Source organism: Sus scrofa, chromosome 7 (genome assembly GCF_054392235.1).
Source record: "Sus scrofa isolate SSC_HxYL_T2T_F1_AM1 chromosome 7, Sscrofa_HxYL_maternal_Yorkshire_Landrace_v2.0, whole genome shotgun sequence".
NCBI classification, from domain to species: domain Eukaryota; kingdom Metazoa; phylum Chordata; class Mammalia; order Artiodactyla; family Suidae; genus Sus; species Sus scrofa.
The window spans coordinates 11,692,858-11,711,045 of NC_139389.1; the positions used below are offsets into that span (position 1 = coordinate 11,692,858).

At 45.7% G+C, this 18,188-nt stretch overlaps 1 protein-coding gene across 1 annotated transcript in view; it reads right to left on the minus strand.

The window, feature by feature from the left end:
* The window catches only part of DTNBP1 (dystrobrevin binding protein 1), a 118,091-nt gene that overhangs the window by 57,802 nt on the left and 42,101 nt on the right, over positions 1–18,188 (minus strand). Inside the window, 1 exon segment of the mRNA NM_001098600.1 lies at positions 13,805–13,937. Coding sequence (NP_001092070.1) covers positions 13,805–13,937 — 133 coding nt within the window.

Below are 18,188 nucleotides of genomic sequence, written 5' to 3' on the forward strand. Positions count from 1 at the left end.
CAAAGCAGTCACTCAATGAACAGTTGGCCAGGGGAACTGGCAAGCTGCCCACTGAAAGGCCAAGCAGGTAATACTCCCGCGACAGCCAAGTGAAGGTTCTTAAATCAGAGAGTCATCTCACTCCTTATTTTCCAAAAATGATATTGCTATGGCATCAGAGTTCATTAACTAAGAAAAATGTTATTTGCAATCCTATCTTTAAAAAAAAAAAGTGCAGTTTTTTCCCTTCAGCCAACAGTCCAACTTCATTCTTAAAAGATTAGGTACAGGAGTTCCCGTAGTGGCACAGTGGTTAACGAATCCGACTAGAAACCATGAGGTTGCGGGTTCGGTCCCTGCCCTTGCTCAGTGGGTTAACGATCCGGCGTTGCTGTGAGCTGTGGTGTAGGTCGCAGATGTGGCTCGGATCCCATGTTGCTGTGGCTCTGGCGTAGGCTGGCAGCTACAGCTCCAATTAGACCCCTAGCCTGGGAAACTCCATATGCCACGGGAGTGGCCCAAGAAATGGCAAAAAGACCAAAAAAAAAAAAAAAAAAAAAAAAAAAAAGAAAAAAAAAAGATTAGGTACAAAGTAAACACGCCTAAAACCTACTATATACTCAGGAATGCGATGAAAGCTGAAACGGGCCTAAGAGCAAGGCAACTTGCATCCTAAGAGAGTATCTAAGGGACACCTTTGATTTACTTCTCACTCGGACCCTCACATGAGCATTCCCCTAAGGCCACTGATGGGTGGAAAAGACGATGGAACAGTCAGTTCAATATTTGAACGAGTAAATTCTTTTTCTCTGATGACAATCTTTAGAGAGTCTGCTTTTCCTCTTTTAAAATATGCTGCAGTGAGCAAAGTGTCAAAAAGGCACCTCCTGGGAGTTCCCGTCAGTGGCTCAGTGGTTAATGAATCCGACCAGGAACCATGAGGTTTCAGGTTTGATCCCTGGCCTTGCTCAGTGGGTTAAGGATCCAGCATTGCCATGAGCTGTGGTGTAGGTCACAGACGCGGCTCGGATCCCATGTTGCTGGGGCTCTGGTGTAGGCCAGTGGCTAGAGCTTCAATTAGACCCCTAGCCTGGGAACCTCCATATGCCGTGGGAAGCAGACCTAGAAAAGGCAAAAAGACAAAAAAAAAAAAAAAAAAAAAAAAAAGGCACCTCCTGTTTTAAAAAAGCAAAACATGGAGTAAAGATTTCACAGACCCTGCCCCTACCCCCAGTACCACCAGACGTTAGGCAAAGCATCTAGTGTCTACTTTATTAGTAAGTAACTGCCCAACTGAGGGAAGCTTTCATCTGGAGTTACTGTGCCCACCTTCCAACCTTCTGGCTACATCATCAAAGTGAGGGGAAGCCACCATGAGACAAGAGGCTAGAAGGGTCCTCCTTCCAGGCACCTCTGTTTACACAAAGTCACGACACATGGCTGTTTGTGAAACTTCCAAGAAACTTCCTGCACCCACTGCCTAAGAAAGACGACTGGCTGAGGTCGTGGTGGCATTGATAACTGTGGTTTAAAGTGACAATCAGTGCAATGGAATTTTTACAGAACGGATCAAGGAAATCCATGGTACTGACAGCCTTGAAGTGCCCTCGTTTTTAGAGCAGACTCCACAACGTCGAAGGGAACAGTGTTTGGAAGTACAGGTGATACAAGACAAGGGAGAGAGCCGTGTCACGCAGAGGGAACGGTGACAGCGAAGGCGTAGAGGCTCCACAGTGCGGGTGTACCTTGGGGAGAGGGCCAAGCGTGCGAAGAGCAGGCTGACGAAGGGAAAGTTGTGGGAGAAGAGGCTGAAGAGGCAGAGGGTTCTGAGTGCCAGGATAAAAGGCTTTGGTTTTATTTTTAGCAGGAGAACAACAAGAGCAAAGCTGTGCCTTGGGAAGAACACTCTGGCTGATGGATAGATGTACTGACAAGGGGGAGAACAAAGCAGGGAGCATTTAGGAAACTATTAGAAGAGCTTGAAGAGTGGTTAGTGCCGGAAAGACCAAACCTAAGCAGCAACAGCAAAGAAGAGAGGGAGTCTGATTTGAAAAATACGGAGAAGACTCGACAGGCCATGGCAGCGGACGGTGGGGGTAAAAGTATGTGGGGAGGAAGGAGATGAGTCCATGAGCCATGAGGGTCCAGCCTGGATCGCTGGAAGAAAAGGGAATTCATTCACAGAAAACTTAGGAAGAGGAACAGATTTTGGAGCGCAGGGCATGAGTTCATTTTGGGACTTACCGAAATAACCTGGCAGGTTAGAAACCTAAGGCTGATGATGCTGAAAGACATAATTCTCATCCCCCGTATCCCACTCAAGGATTTAGCGCCAACCGATTTCTACTACGACTACCCCCCCTACCCCCACCCCCTACTCCCACTCAGACCTGAACGGATTCCAGCTTGGCTTCCAGGTCGCACCACTGCACAATCAAGGTCACCAATGACTGGCACGCCGCCAAAGGCCATGACTGCACTCACTTTTCATCTGAATCCCTCAGCAGCCATCTGGCTTGACTGGTGATTCCTTGAGGAAGTTTTCTCTATTTTTCCTCCTCCCCCCTCGGGTTCCTTTGCTCCTTATCCACCCCCTCCAGACCACAAGATGCTGGAGCTCTGCCAGCTTGGTCCTGGGCCTCCTCTGCTCCTTAACTTGCATTCTCTGACAAAACAATTCATCCGGCTACATAGCCTTAAATATCATCCATACACTGACTTCTGGCTTATGCTTCCCGGCTTCAGATCTTCTTTGGGAGATGCACACACAATTGCCTATTTGAGACTCTTCTCAAACACTTGCCAGAGCCGGCTTCTCAAACACTTGCCTAAAAAGACCCTCCTTCAGTCTCCTGCATCTCAACTCAAGGCACTACCAAGTCCCCAAGCTGTGGTTTACCCACCTTCTTCCCTCGTCCCATCCAATCCATTAATAAATCCTGTTAATTCTCTCAAAACAGATCCTGACTCCATCCATTTCTCCCCATCACCACTACTGTCATGATAAATATCCACTTTATGTTGAGTGTAATCTTTGAGCTTGATCATTTAACAAAAAATGTACTGAGCCTTAAAACACTAGGAATGAAGTTGGGAATAGCTCGAGGAGTAACACTAGGTTTGGGATACATGCATTCTGTAGCCTCAAGCAACTTCAGTGGGAGAGTCAGGTTAATAAAGAAAACCTAGAAATCGCTGTCAGCGATTCGTGCTCTAGTGACGCCACGCTGAGGATTCCCTAGGAAAACAGAGGAGGGAGCAACTCGTGCCCTTTGGAAAGAAGTCCTGGAGGAGCCAGAACTGAACTGAGTTTTGAGGGAAGGTATAACTGATGACGACAGGGAGCATTTACTGAGCACATGGCAGGTGTTCTACCCTTGACCATCACGTCACACGCTGAGCCAGGCAAATGAAAAAGCATAGGAGAGCCAGCGTTTTAAGTTCTGCTCACTCTCCAGACTCTCTTAGAAACGGTGATGACAATGATCAGAGCAAAACAGGATCCAAGCTCATCTCTTCCATGAAGACATCCTTCTCACTCCAACGGCAGTCTCCCCTTATCCCAACTCGTACAGCACTCGGCTCTTTAGTGTTACAGCGCCTGGTGCACTGCCCTGTAATGCAGTGATTTCCATCCAAGACTCACCGCTGCAGTTTCACTGCAGAGACCCTGAAGTGCAGAGAAGGTCTCTTCCGCCCTGATCACACGTGTGCACGGACACAACAGACACTGAGCAGGTTGTGATTAACAAGTCCCAGGGCTGCAGAATATCTAAGACTATCTACTTCTTCAAAGAGGCCCTTGCTATAACTAGGGAGGATATTATTCTTCATGAAAAAGTTTGGCCACATAGCATCTCATCTGATAACTTGTTTGCCTCTTGCAATTTCAAAAATTTGAGTCTCTTCTTTTTCAAAGTTTAATAATGTTTTCAGAAGATTACATAAGTACAAAGAATCAAAATGCTTCCCTTTAGATTTTACCATATTTTATATTTTACTAAATTCAGCAAATGCCACCACAAAATTTAGCGTAACAAACCCCGCAACTAAAACATTCAACCAATAACACCAGATTCAAAAATCTAATGATATTTCCAAAGGAGGGTGAAACTGCTGTTTGATCATTTTCTCTATAGGGGTTGAGTTACGAGGGCAGAATAAAAACAAGAAAAAGCATCACATTAATAAATAAACCTATGGAACGTCACGAGAAGTATATTAAATTTGTATGTGTATAAAAATCAACTGAATCAGATCGACAGACGCAAACTTCATAGACTGGAACCCCTGGGTACATGTACATACCTCTATCAACACAATAGCCTCACAGATGGATGCAAACTTTCTCTAAACACTGGATGGCTTCCCTAGGACAAATCCATGATGAAACCTAACATGGATGATTCTATATTGCAAAACAGCACATTTCAAAATGCAAACTGCAAAATCAACGTTAACATTTTTTTTCATATGTTTGGGGGAAATTTTTTTAACCGTGTGATCAGCAACACTTTCTGTACTGAGCACATTTGAGGGCCGTCCCTTCATTTTGGCGATGGATAAGAAAGATCACAGGAAATATCTTGGGAGTTCTCGTTATGGCTCAGCAGTTAATGAACCTGCCTAGGATCCATAAGGATGTTGGTTTGATCCCTGGCCTGGCTAAGTGGGTTAAGGATCCATTGCCATGAGCTGTGGTGTAAGTCACAGATGCAGCCTGGATCTGGTGTGGCTGTGGCTGTGGCGCAGGCCGGTAGCTGCAGCTCTGATTGACCCCTAGCCTGGGGAGCTCCATATGCCATGGGTGTGGCCCTAAAAAGACAATAGACAAAAAAGAAGGAAAAAAGAAAAAAATCTTACAAGACCTCTTTCCAAAAGGACCACCTACGCTTCGGCATTACCAAGTCCTCTGTTTCTCAGCATTCTGCAATCATGAAAATGTGTACCCTTCCTGGCTTGGTGATTTGTGGTTAAGAGGGAAGGCAGATAAACGCAGGGGTGGGGAGAGAGCTGGCCTACTTGCTTCAGGTAATTTTCTCCAAACCCTATCTTAGAAGTCCCTGGTGTCTTTCATTCCTTTCATAGAGCCTGCGAAAGGGATGTGTTACAAAACAAGACATTTTACGCAGAATGGGAGGCAGCAGTAACTAAGAACCAGTCCAAGAGAAGAACTGAACTAAAGCACCTATGGTGGCGACTAAATACTAACCTATAGTACAGAAGAAAACTTAGGGCACGAGAGACACAGAAGTCAAAAATGGACAGTTTCAAGAGGTCAGGTAAACACGGACTGATTTGTCAACGAGCTCAGTTACCTAAAAAGCTAACAAGAAAAACACAGGTTAAATATTTAAAGTGCATCACAGTCTCCAAGAATGTCTTGATCTTACACATCCTTTATACAATCTTTATGTTGACAGTATGTTCCTCTTAGTGTGCCAGGCATCTCGTCCATCCACAAGCAACCTGTTGGAATGATTTACCTTGCTGGCTACTAGATAGTTTTGTATTCCTACAAAAAGTCTTGAGTTTTGCTCTGGAATACAGTTCATTTATTTGGTAACGGCTGGACTTTTTTTTTTTTTTCTCTTTTTAGAGCTGCACTGACGTGCCCAGACTAGGGGTCGAATCGGAGCTACAGCTGATGGCCTACACCACAGCTCAAGGCGACACTAGATCCTCAACCCACTGAGCGAGGCCAGGGATCAAACCCGCAACCTCGTGGTTCCTAGTCAGATTTGTCTCCGCTGTGCCACGACAGCAACTCCAGCATTGGACCTTTTTGATGCTTACTTTTGCGACTTGCTAGGCAGGCTCTGGAACAGGGCTCAGTCAGGACTGATTTCAGCCCTGCTGAGGGAAGCCCCTCCCAGGCCCCAGGAATTCTGTCTTCCGTCTCGGGCTGCTGGGCTCACGCAGCATGTGAGCACCAGGCGCCGCTAGCTCACCCTTGCAGGTGATTTCTTCCTCCTGCCTCAAGGAGTTTGCTCGCTGGCATTATCAGCTTCCGGCTGAACAGTCAAGGGGAGGCCTCTGGTGATTTTCGGGATTCTCTCTCCCTGGTGCTGCGTCCTGTCAACTCGAGCTGCCTTGGGCTCTCAGACTCTCGGCTCTGATTCTTCACCCCAGAGAGTCGGCCAGGCTCCACCTGGGTGCCTCTCCTCCTCGCAGTCTGGAGAGTCTCAGGGCAGCGTCTGGGGCAACCACAGGGCTCGCCTCAGCGCCTCCTGTCTATCGGGGGTCCCTCCTCTCCTTTGCCCAGGTCCAGCGGCCTGTGAAAGGTTACTTCATTCATTCTGTTTGGGTGCGGCTGTAGCAGGTGGGAGAGTAAGTCTGGTCCCTGTGACTCCGTCTTGGGACAATCCTTCATGTCAAAGCACTGCCTGCGGGGACGCTCTCCTCGCCTACTTTGTATTCAGCATCTAAACGGACCTCCACGCAGAACCTCAGCAGCTGGTTACTGCCGTCCTGCCTTTATCTCCTTCGGGGGAGGGGCGCTGGACCTTCCCTTTCGGTTCCAGAGCCATCTTCACCCCGGAGAAGCCACTGGTTCCTCCTGCCCCAGTCTCAGCCAAGCCAGGCCTGTGGCCATGCTCCTACCGAGCCTCCCCGGCCCACCAGCCTCAACTTTCTGAATCGAAATGTAGATCAGACCCAGAGCCCGCCACCTGTCCAGTGGACAGTTATTTCTGGAAGCTCACGAGTTTGGCAGGTTATTCTCTAAAACACAAACTGGTCACACACTACTAAAGACAGGCCATAACATCTCAAATAAATCTGCTATGCTCTTCTTTAGAGATTTTCTAAACCTCATCTACAGTCCACATTAACAGAGAACAAAACAGAAACCAACACAAAGGAGAGCTTAGTTCCCTATGCCCTAGCATTAGCTGTTAAGACACAGAGCAAAAGGAATGACTTCCTCAAAATATGCCTGAGCACTGAATCTTATCAACAGTGTGACCCCGCCACTCACAAGAGTTTCCAAGAGATACAGTTAAGTTTCAAAATCTAAATGAATCAGTAAAAAATGCCCCTAAGCAGATTTCAAGCCCAGTGGAAGACTGTGGTAAAATTATGAGTCATTTATAATTAAGCTGAATTATGGCGTTCCCATCATGGTTCAGCGGAAATGAATCTGACCAGCATCCATGAGGACACACGATCAATCCCAGGCCTTGCTCAGTGGGTTAAGGATCGGGTGTTGCTGTGAGCTGTGGTGCAGGTCACAGATGAGGCTCGGATTCGGGCATTGCTGTGGCTGTAGCTCCGATTCAACCCCTAGCCTGGGAATCTCCGTATGCCGCAAGTACGGCCCTAAAAAAAGACTAAAAAAAATTAAGCTGAATTACTAAAATGACACTGTTCATCAAGACATAGCTATTTTCAGAGAAATCCTGATGGTATGCTGCATACTGAAAGGGAAAACAAAGGATCCAGAACTCTAGAAGTAAGAAATATTTTAATTAAATAACTCACATACATATGATTTTAAGTATAACACAATTATTGTGAAAGAATTTCAATAAGCATTCTAAAGAATATCATGGGAAAGATTAAAATTTAGAAGGCTGGAGTTCTACATGTCTGTTTAGCTCCACTTCCTTCTAAACTTATCTCCTGTCCTTGATTCGGAGTCTCTGCACGTGCTGTCCCCATGCACGGAAGGGTGTCACCCTCCACCCTCCTGGGGCGACCTCCTTACTCGGGCTCCGTTCTCATGTGGCCTCCAGGTGAGCCTTGCCTGCTCACCCCAGTGGAGGCAACCTCCCCACCACTCTAATATTATCCCGTTTTATCGTCTTCAAAGTCTACAGAACTGTCTGGGATTAATTTTTTTAAAAAGCATGTGCACATTGATTATCTATTTCTCCCCATACCCCCGACTACAAATGCAAGCCGACCCCCAAACCTCAAGCCCATTTCTCTAACGGGGCATTTGCTAGTAGACAGATCCACGTTAATGGTTTTACATTCTTTATTTTGGCTCATATATTAAATATTAATGCTTTTCGTTAATAGTTCCCAGTAGTCCTGAAAACCTATGCAAGGCATCCAGGAGCTACACTCACATGGTTAACTCATTTTTTGAGCCATCTGACAACCTAACTACTGGCACTGGTACCTGTCTTCTGCCTATAGCCATATTCTATCCACTAGACAATGTTTTACTCTTGATCGAGGCAAGATCCAAGAAAGCTCCAGTAATAGTACCACTGCTTTATATGCCGAAGAGTTACCAGACAAGCTGTTTATGGGTATTTCCCCACAGCTAGACGCTGCTTCTATGTCACTTTCACCAGACAGAGGGTGTCCATCCTCAACACAGAAAGACTGAGGTTAAACCATCTATTCAAGTGCCTTTCCAGGGTAGATAAGAGCTGTCAGAATCACCTCTGGGAGTGCCATAAAGCTCTGTGTTTCTGCCCACGGTGAGAATCTGCCGGAGGAAAGCTTACACCACTGCTGGGAGGGGTCACACGCTCCTTTCACGGAAGGCGGGAATTTATTCTGAGCTGGGAATGCCTATCCGATCTGTGACAAAATATCATAGATCCATTTTCAGCTACAGGCGCACTGATAGCATCTGGGACTGATTCAGTTTGTTCCAATGCCAAAGAAGACAACAACCTTGGCTTCGATGCTGGCCCCTAACCAGCTGCATGACTTTATGGAATTCAAATTCCTTCTCAACAACAACTCCTGTCACTGACGGGAGCTGAATGAGAAAATGCATTGGAGGCTATTGCAGAGACTATGAGCACTGGAGGTGTGTGAGAAACTACCCTTCATCCCCGCCTTCCCGCCCCTCCATCCCCAACCTCTTGTCTGACCCATACTTTCTGGAAAGCTAGAGTGGGCGGGCACTCCAACACACACACACAAATCATAACAGTCAACCTTTTATACTGCAGGTTATCTTCTTTAGAGCAAGCAAAGAAAAGATCATTAGTTGGTAGAGCAGCTTGTTAATGAGGAAGGAGGCTTATTTTTAGGAAATTCTTCCCTTTTGGACCATGTAATAAAATGTTTGATTTTGGGTATTTGAACGTTTCTCAAATGGTGTAATAGAGGACACCAAGTCACAGAATTTTCATGTGTATTACACACAGACTGGTTCTGTAAGCAGGTAAGTTGTGAAATGCTGAGCAGCTGAACAAATTTCTCTGCTGCAGGAATTAGAACCCTCACTATGCCGACAGGTACTACAAAGGTCCATGAGGCAAATACAAGATGAAGTGTTTTTGGAATGTATTTAACCACGATGGGATGTTTGGTCAGTGGCCATCTCCTCAGTCCAGTGTTCCTATAAAACACTTCAGGGAACACTGCAGCTAATAAAATATTTCTGAATTCAATTTTAATGTTTATCAAGACAATACCTGGACCTCCCTTAGGGCAAACCGTACCCACAAGGATCTGTGATGAAGCAGGTCAGTTCCTCGGCCCACTTCTCCCCTGCTTTCCGTCCTGCCTTTTGCAAGCAGCTGCTTTCAACCGTTCCAATGATTTCTTCCAGAACTGACCTCCATTATTTCCACGTAACATGCCACTGCTGACTGTTCATTTTTTTCCATTTTAAATCTTACTTACTGATTTCCTGATGTGGAAGAGGAGGATTAGCTTCCTTAAACCCCTCCCACCCTCAATACAAACACGCTTCTGCCTCATCTTCCCAGTAAGTTATATCCTAATTCTGGCTTAAACCTGTATTTTCTACATTTAATTATTACCAAGATATATATAAATATGGTTCATATTATTTCTCTTCTTATAAAATTGTTTCCTTAGTATTAATAGCTGCCTTATTTGTTTAGTTTTTTAAAAAGTGTATCTACCACTAACACAGCATCAAACTCTCCATCAGAGCTTATCAAACCCCGCTTTGCGCGGTCGAGCGCATCAGACAATCTGTCAGTTTCACTCTCTTCCCTTGGAAACACAGCTCCTGGAATCCTCTGGGAGTGCTTCCTGCTTCGGTCTGGATGGCTCTCCAGCACCCCCGGGGTGCTGCTGACCTCTTCACCATCACCCCGGGAATTCTGTTTCTCTCCTGAGCTGGACAGACCCTCGAGGCAGTCGTCCGCCCTTCCACACTCAATCGCCATCCTTCTCAGTTCACGCCCTCGTTTGCAGGGCGCATCCTGACGAAGTGTGCACGGGAGCTATGTTTGAGCCCTTGCAAGCCTGGAAACTATTCTTTACACTGGATGAAACTTTTGCTAAGTAACTAGAAAGTAAAAATCATTTTCTGCTCACAGTGTTGCTGCTGAACAGCTCAAGTTCCTTTTGCTTACCAATCCTCAACTACAAGAACTTCTAAAGGCTTCTATGATTTTCACTCTGACTGCCGTGGAATTTACAGAAGTAGGGAGTGACAATGAATGTTTTTCCACTCATTAGGCACCTGGGAGGCCCCTTCAAACTCATTCATATCCTTTAGTTCAGAACAATTTCCTTGTATTATTTCTTTAACAAACGTGTGTCTTTTTTTTCTCTCCTTCAGAAGCTCTTGGTATATGGGACTTAAATTAATTCTCTAATTTTCTTAACATTCTTAGCTTTTCTGTCTTTTTCTCATCTTATGTGGAAGTTTAACATTATCAATTAATGTTTCAGTATTTTCTATTTCCCTATCATATATTTTATTGCTAAGAGCTCTTTCGCAATAATTATTCCTTTTCCATAGCATCCTGTTCATGTCTCATGAATGCAAAATGGTCTCTTAGAAGATATATCTGAGGCTGTTAATTACATTTTTTGTTCTTAAGTTTTCTTCTGTTCCCCTCATGGTGTCTCATTCCTCTGTGGATTTAAAAAATTGTATTAGTTTATTTTTAATTTATTTTTGCCCTTTTCCTTGTGGAAGCTTTCTTCAGGAGGGTATTACTCCTTAGCTACACACTCATAACTAAGACTGAGGCACCACACGGTGATCAGAGGTAGAGTACAAAGGCGTGGGCATCATCCCTGGGGTGGGGGGTATGATGACGCAGACCCGGCTATTTCCTCAGAGAACACAGGCCCTTTCTCCTGGGACAGGCAGCTTCTCAGGTGACTTCTCAAGTACTCTGCACAGCGTAGTGGCCAGGGTTCTGGGAGCCACTACGGAAAGAGGCCCAAAGAAGCTCACTGCTTAACATGCAGACTTTCACTTAATCTCCCAGTTCCAATCCAGCTGCACCTCTACCCTCCCTCAAACATGTCTAGACTTGCCTGGAGCCCCCTGGGTGCAACCCCACATTGCTTGATGAGCCAGGCTGGGGTAAGAGGCACGGCCCCAACTTCTCCATTTCCACACACCACACCGCTAAGGTTCCTAGCGCATTTCATTCCAGAGCCTTTGGAGAAGGTAGTGGGATAGACCAGTACTTTTGTTTCGTTTCTGCAGGTCAGCATTTTATTAGCTAAAAACAGACAGGAGAGTGCCTTATGCACCCTTTCCTCTGGCTCTCGGGCAGCCCTCTCCTGCTCAAGCAGCAGCAGGGAGTCTACAACCCTGAGATAATGGGAGAGGGTAGGGCAGAAAGCCCCATGCCTCCTTCTTGTAAGCCCTGCTACAAAAAGAAATCTCAGCTACAAACCTGGGGACAGAGAACTATACCTGGCTCTTCTTCCCTCAGTGGGAGGCCTTTCCTCCCTAACCAAAAGACTGGAAATCAGGCATTCCCTCCACTGGGGTAGGCAGGGGCAGAGAGAATACATTTCAGTCTATGACTCTCAGCTCCCAGGTACCTTCAGAGCTCATCAAAACCAGACATGGGGGAGTTCCTGTCTTGGCGCAGCAGAAACGAATCCGACTAGGAACCATGAGGTTTCAGGTTCGATCCCTGGCCTCGCTCAGTGGGTTAAGGATCCGGCATTGCCGTGAGCTGTGGTGTAGGTCTCAGATGTGGCTCAGATCCTGCATTGTTGTGGCTGTGGTGTAGGCCAGCAACTACAGCTCTGATTGGACCCCTAGCCTGGGAACCTCCACATGCTGCGGGTGCAGCCCTCAAAAGACAACACACACACACACACACACAAACCAGGCATGGGGAAGGCCCTAGCAAACTGCCCTACCCCCTGCCAATGACATGTTCCTGGATGTTGAGCAGAAAGGACTTAAAATCCTGGAGTTGGGCAGTCTTGCTCTCCACCTCCAAGCCAATGCTGGCACCTTCCTCTATAAAATCCACAGCTCTCTGGAAGTCATTCTCACAGAAATGTCGAGAGGTCGACGCGGGGCCCCTGGTGTGACAGCACTTGGGTCTGGCTGTGGTGGAGACGAGCTCCAGCTCCTGTTAGGCTGCAGGTGCACCAGCACCGGGTGGCTGTAGGTGCCCCAAGACACCAGTTGGTAGCCCTGCTCCAGCAGGGCATCAGCCAGGGCCTGAGTGCTCTTTGGAACCTGCAGGAAGCACTCCTGGAACACAGAGGTGCAGGCCTGCTTTAGGGCCACAGCTACGGCAGTAGCATCATGGTTGTGGGGGCCCCTGCAGGGCTGGGGGTACAGCAAAGCTGGTGTCGAGTCCCCCTCTCCACGGACGCAATTCTCAGTGTAGGCTTCAGCCTCTTCTGCTCTGCTCTATCAGCTCCCCCTGGTCACCCACCTTCATCTTCTAGAATTTTGATGACATTTCTCACCTATTGCCATCTCCTCTGTGAGTCTTTCTGTTCTTCAGAATTGTAAATTTTAGAAAGGTTTTTATTATCATTTCAGGGTTTCAGTGAGGGTGAGTGTGTTCAGTCCACCATGTTACGTGGGAGGTATTTATCAGTCAAAATTGTTTTGGTGTCGTTAGATTAACCTTCAGAATCTTTCGCGTTTTGATAACCTCTAGATTGAATAAAAGAAAGAAGCTTAAAATCTAAATATCTCGGAATCATAACTACTCTACCTGATTTATTACTGAAAAGATATTTTTTGATCAATCTACATGTGACTGAGTAAAACTGCGCTTCCTGTGTTGGCAACTTGAATTATTTCTACTACAACCTACTGCTCATCAGCCATACACACGCACGTGCGTGTAGAGACTGAGGAAACAAATTGCTTTCAAAGGTTTCTTTGAAGAAGATACTTCATTCTTTCATACACTGCATAAAACAGGCTAAGAATTTCAGAACGACCATGCATATATGGTCAACTCACATGTGACAAGGAAGCCAAGAATACTCAATGGAGGGAAAAACAGTCTCTTCAATAAATGGGATGGGAAAATTGAAGACTCACACGTAAAGACTCCTATCTTACACCACTCACAAAAATTAGCTCAAAATGGATTAAAGACTTAAATGTGTGACTGAAAACAATAAAACTACTCTGAACAAACACCTATGACCGGCTCCTTTAATCCTCACACTCCCTGAGGCTGGTATGTTATCAGCCTCCCTATAAGCCAGGCACCTTGAGGCTGAGAGAGAAACTAACTGCCAAAGAATCACAGCCATTGTGACAGAGCTGAGCCCCTTTCCGCAGCCTGCGCTCAGGTTCCTTTTCCTCCTGCTCTATCAATAAAGGAGACGCAAAGAGAGGAAAGTGAAAAAGCAGTGCAGGATCTGCCACTCGGAGAAATGGGCTCTGGGGCTCTACTTTCTTGGAAAGCTTTGCACCGCTCCCTCCCCAATTACCCCAGCTCCACCTCAGCTTCTCAGAACTCAGCTCCATCAAACGGCAACAGAGAGTGGTACAAAAAGAAATGCTTTGGAAAACTTATTAAAGAGACTCACCCCAAACCTCTGTCTTTTATCAATCCAAACTTATAAAGAATAGCACGTCAGGTACTACGGAAAACTCTGAGACCGAAAATGAATATTGTGGCCAATTTTTCAAACTCACCTCTTATTTTTCTTGTAATTTTCCAGTTGTTGGGACTGCATGTGTTTGTATCTTTCTAATTCACACTGTCCACACAAATCCTCCAGATTCAGCAGGTGGTTTTCTACCTCCTCAAAACTAGCCTCTAAATGAGCTGAAAGTATATAAGGTCAAAAGAAGAAACAAATGTCAAACATCAGAATCCTTGATCACGGAGAAGAGAAAAAGTGTCCAAAAGTTAAAAGCCTAAACTGCTGAGTTTTTTTGCATTTATTTAATGTTTGCACTTGTTTAATATTTGTACTAAACTTTCTGGAAACAAAATAAAATGCACTAACGTTAAAACATACTTGGAGTTCCTGTTGTGGCACAGCGGAAACGAATCTGACCAGGAACCATGAGGTTGCGGGTTCGATCCCTGGCCTTGCTCAGTGGGTTAAGGATCCAGCATTGCATGAGCTGTAGTGTAGGTCGCAGATGCAGCTTGGATCTGGCATTGCTGTGGCTCTGATGTAGGCCGGCAGCTATCGCTCCAATTAGACCCCTAGCCTGGGAACCTCCATGTGCTGTGGGTGTAGCCCTAAAAAGACAAAAGACAAAAAAACCCAGCAACAACAAAAACACACTTCAACTTATCTTTATGAGTATATTTTCATATTTCAAACATTTTCAAGAGATAACATTGTAAAATATTTTAAATACTTTACTAACCAGGATGAGGAAACAGATTATCTTGATTAACTAATCTGTGATATCCTAATGATCCCATATACCACACATGAATAATCAACTTTCAAATAATGAAAATTTCGCAAAGTATAACGAACATAAATTATACTGACCATAATTTGACATTTGAGATTACGAGTTACTTTAGCATCTATTTGCCTTGGCACATGATATACATAAATCTCCGAGGCCCAGGAGAGATGCACCAACACTCAGGAAGCATCACCACTGTCCACGGGTCTTTCAAGGACTCAGTTCTGCCTCTAGGCCACAGAGCTTTGCAGCTTCACTGCAACAAGACATCTAGTCAAATCCTTCATCCGAAAGATTGACCCCAAAGCCTGCAGGAATTATTTCAGTGCCTTGACCAAGGTCACCTGCTGAAAAAACTGAGTCCGTCTTCCATATAATGATTTCCAGGTGACAGGTGCTAGGTAAACCGAGACTTCATAGCTGTAGGGGTGAGGACTGGTAGTTTTCTTAGACAATAGAAAAGTTTTAGAGGTCAAAGGCTTTAGAACTCAAACAGCACCACAGCCATTTACCAAACACCCAGGACATGTGCCAGACACCGAGACACCATGACGAAAAAGACAGTCCCTGCACTCACAGAGCTTCAAGTGTGTGTGTGTGTGTGTGTGTGTGTGTGTGTGTGTGTGTGTGTGTGTGTGTGTGTGTGCATTTCAGTGACAACACAGCCTGGCACACTAGGCTTGAGGGGCTGTGAAAACTCCAAGGAGAGCATCTAACAGAGCTGAGGGAGAGGGTAACTCAGCCAGGAAATGCGACTCCAGGTCTGGAATCACAGCCGTGGGGGGAGGGGCAAGCTGGCTGTGCCACTTTCCAGCATCGGAGTCCCTCACATTCACACGGCTATGACACAAGCACAGTGCATCGAACTCCTCCCCTTATTCACTAGATTGTCACGTGACTCTGGCGCTTGTGGCCTCTACCTTAGGAACACATCCCCTAAATTTCAACTTGCAGGTTACAGTTTATTCAGACAAATTCTGTCTATTTTTAATTAATCTGTTTGATCCAGAGATATAATAAATCCAGAAGCATTCACGGTTTCTGATATCCTAAATTTTAACTCCAAATACCTATGCTTAATAACAACTCCTTCCTGTATTTGGTAGGGTCTAGGCCTTAGAGCCATGGATTTGGGAGCGGAAATAAAATTTTGCTAAAGAGTTGAACCATGATGACAAGTAGCTTAGCACTCCTCTTCAAAGACTTCTTAAGGTAATGACTTTTATCACATCGACAGACCACTGTAGATCATCGAGAGTCTGGGAAAGACTGACAATGCAGTTCATCCTAACAGTCTGGAATCTGTCTTCAGGGGTCACATATGACAGATACTCCACGGGACTATGGAAAGCCTAACCTGAAACTACTTGCAAAATCTAAGTTTTAATCAATAAAAATTATATCTAAGATTTTTAATGTCATAAATGGTACATAAGGAGTTTATGTGGGGGAAAATAGACAAATGATGTTATTTTATGAGTGGCTATTTACAGTATTTTTTGTTATTAAGTGGAAAAACCACAGAAGCAGCCTGGGAGAAGTACCGCTGGCCCTGAAGAAGCAATGTTCAGCTCATTCTAACTAGTTTGAAGGCGTCTTAAAAGACGTTCACAGCTAATAGGATTATTTAAAGGCTATTTCACTTGATGAGTGATAAGAAGTAGAATAATTATATTTAATATGGAATCCATGTAGCTCTAAGCTGCTTGGCCCTCTCAGCATCCCGCGTGTTACCCTCGGCGCAGAGGGGGATGGAGGAGGGCGAGGCTCTGAAGGGCAAGCCAACAGCATCACGTTCCTGGGCTGAACGGCAGACCAGGCTTAAAAACGCCTGGGCGAGTCAGTGGTCGCTTTATGGCTACCACCAAATTCCTATTTATGTTCTCCCCTTAAAGTTGCAGAGGCTGCCAAGGACTTTAAGAATGCAGTTTAACTCCTTACCTGAGCATTCAGAGACCTCTCACTCCCTGGCCACAACCTGCTTTTCCAAGCTCACTACTCCTCTCCGAGGGGACACACCCCGCTCCAGGGACAGTCCTGCCCCCTTGTCTCTGCCCGGCCCCCACGAGGCCTGTGCTTGCTTCCTGCCCCGCCCCCGTCCCTGGCAGGGTCAGGTCAGAGTCACCCCTCCCTCCAGCCCACAGACTCTCTCCCCCGTGCTCCCACAGACCTATGGGCCTTACCCAGGACTTGTACCCTGACGTTATACGGCTATTTGTGTACTCCTCTCTCAGGAACCCGTAAGTAACTTAAGGGTAAAGACTACTTTTTTGCATCTTTGTCTCCCCAAATACTTATTTATTTTTGGCGTGGGAGTTCGAGCAGGCTGTTATGCCCAGGGTGCTGCATGCATTTCCAGGGAGAAGGAGGCGATGGGTAGGGCTAGTAGTCTGTGCCTGGTTGCTGCAAGCAAGGACCTGCAGGAAGGTGGCACAGGCCACTTCTAGTTGCGGGGCCCTGGGAAGTGGTAATGAGCTCAGGCAGATTTACAAGGTGCCCAGAGCATTTTGTATCCCCCAATATCTAGCTTGCTGAATTTAATTAAGAATGACTTCAGGAGTTTCCACTGTGGCTCAGCAGGTTAAGAACCCGACTAGTATCCATGAGGATACAGGTTCAATCCCTGGCCTCGCTCAGTGGGTTAAGGATCTGGTGTTGCCATGAGCTGTGGTGTAGGTAGCAGATGCGCCTCATACCCCCTGTTGCTGTGGCTGTGGTGTAGACCTGCGCTGTAGCTCCAATTTGACCCCTAGCCCAGGAACTTCCATATGCTGCAGGAGAGGCCTAAAAAGAACAAAAGAAAAAAAAAATTACAGGCATATATGATGTGTATTCTGAATATTTTCTATTGAATTTAAATGTGCAGAAAGGTAATCTCCCTGTCATGCCCTGCTTATCTCCTGTTACGAAAGGAGTTACAGATATGAACAAATTTGGTAACCAAACTTAGAATGCATGTACGGAAAACACTAGCAGGCTTCCATGGACACAAATGTACCTTTATTAGAAGTTCTAGCCTCACCACTTTGCTCACTGTAACAGCAGCATATGTCTCATTTAGTGATCAGTGGAAAAGATGGGTGGAATTTTACTGGGAAAAGCCACTTGGGAGAGCCTGACAGCTGTGCAGGAAAGAGTGTCACAAATCTTTGCGAGGAGACCGTCCCAGAGGAAGAGCCATTGTGTTTGGAATTTTTCTTTGTGCCATTTGTTTCAAATACATATTATCTGGAGTGTAACCACTGACACATGAAGAATGGAGCAGGAGGCTAAAATTAATAACTTCACACTGGAGGAGCATTTTTCTACCAAAAATAATTAGCCTAAAGGAACAAAGAACTCTTTGACAGCACAGGTCACAGAGGCCACATACTAAAGGACCACGGCGTCTTCCAATGCTTTCATTACTCCTGCGTAAGAAGGTAATCTGGTGTGGGAACAAGGAACTTTAAAAAGTACCCTAAAAAGCCATTATGGAACAAAGGAGAAGTGTCGAAAGAGAGTTGATGTGTTTCTTGAAGGGTCCTATCTCAGAAGGTACCTGGACCCTAAGATCAGCTACTTCATGAAACTCTACCACCGCTCCCAGTCTCCCTAAGAGATGTGCTCTCATGCTCTGTTTTCTCACAGAGAAAGCAACACA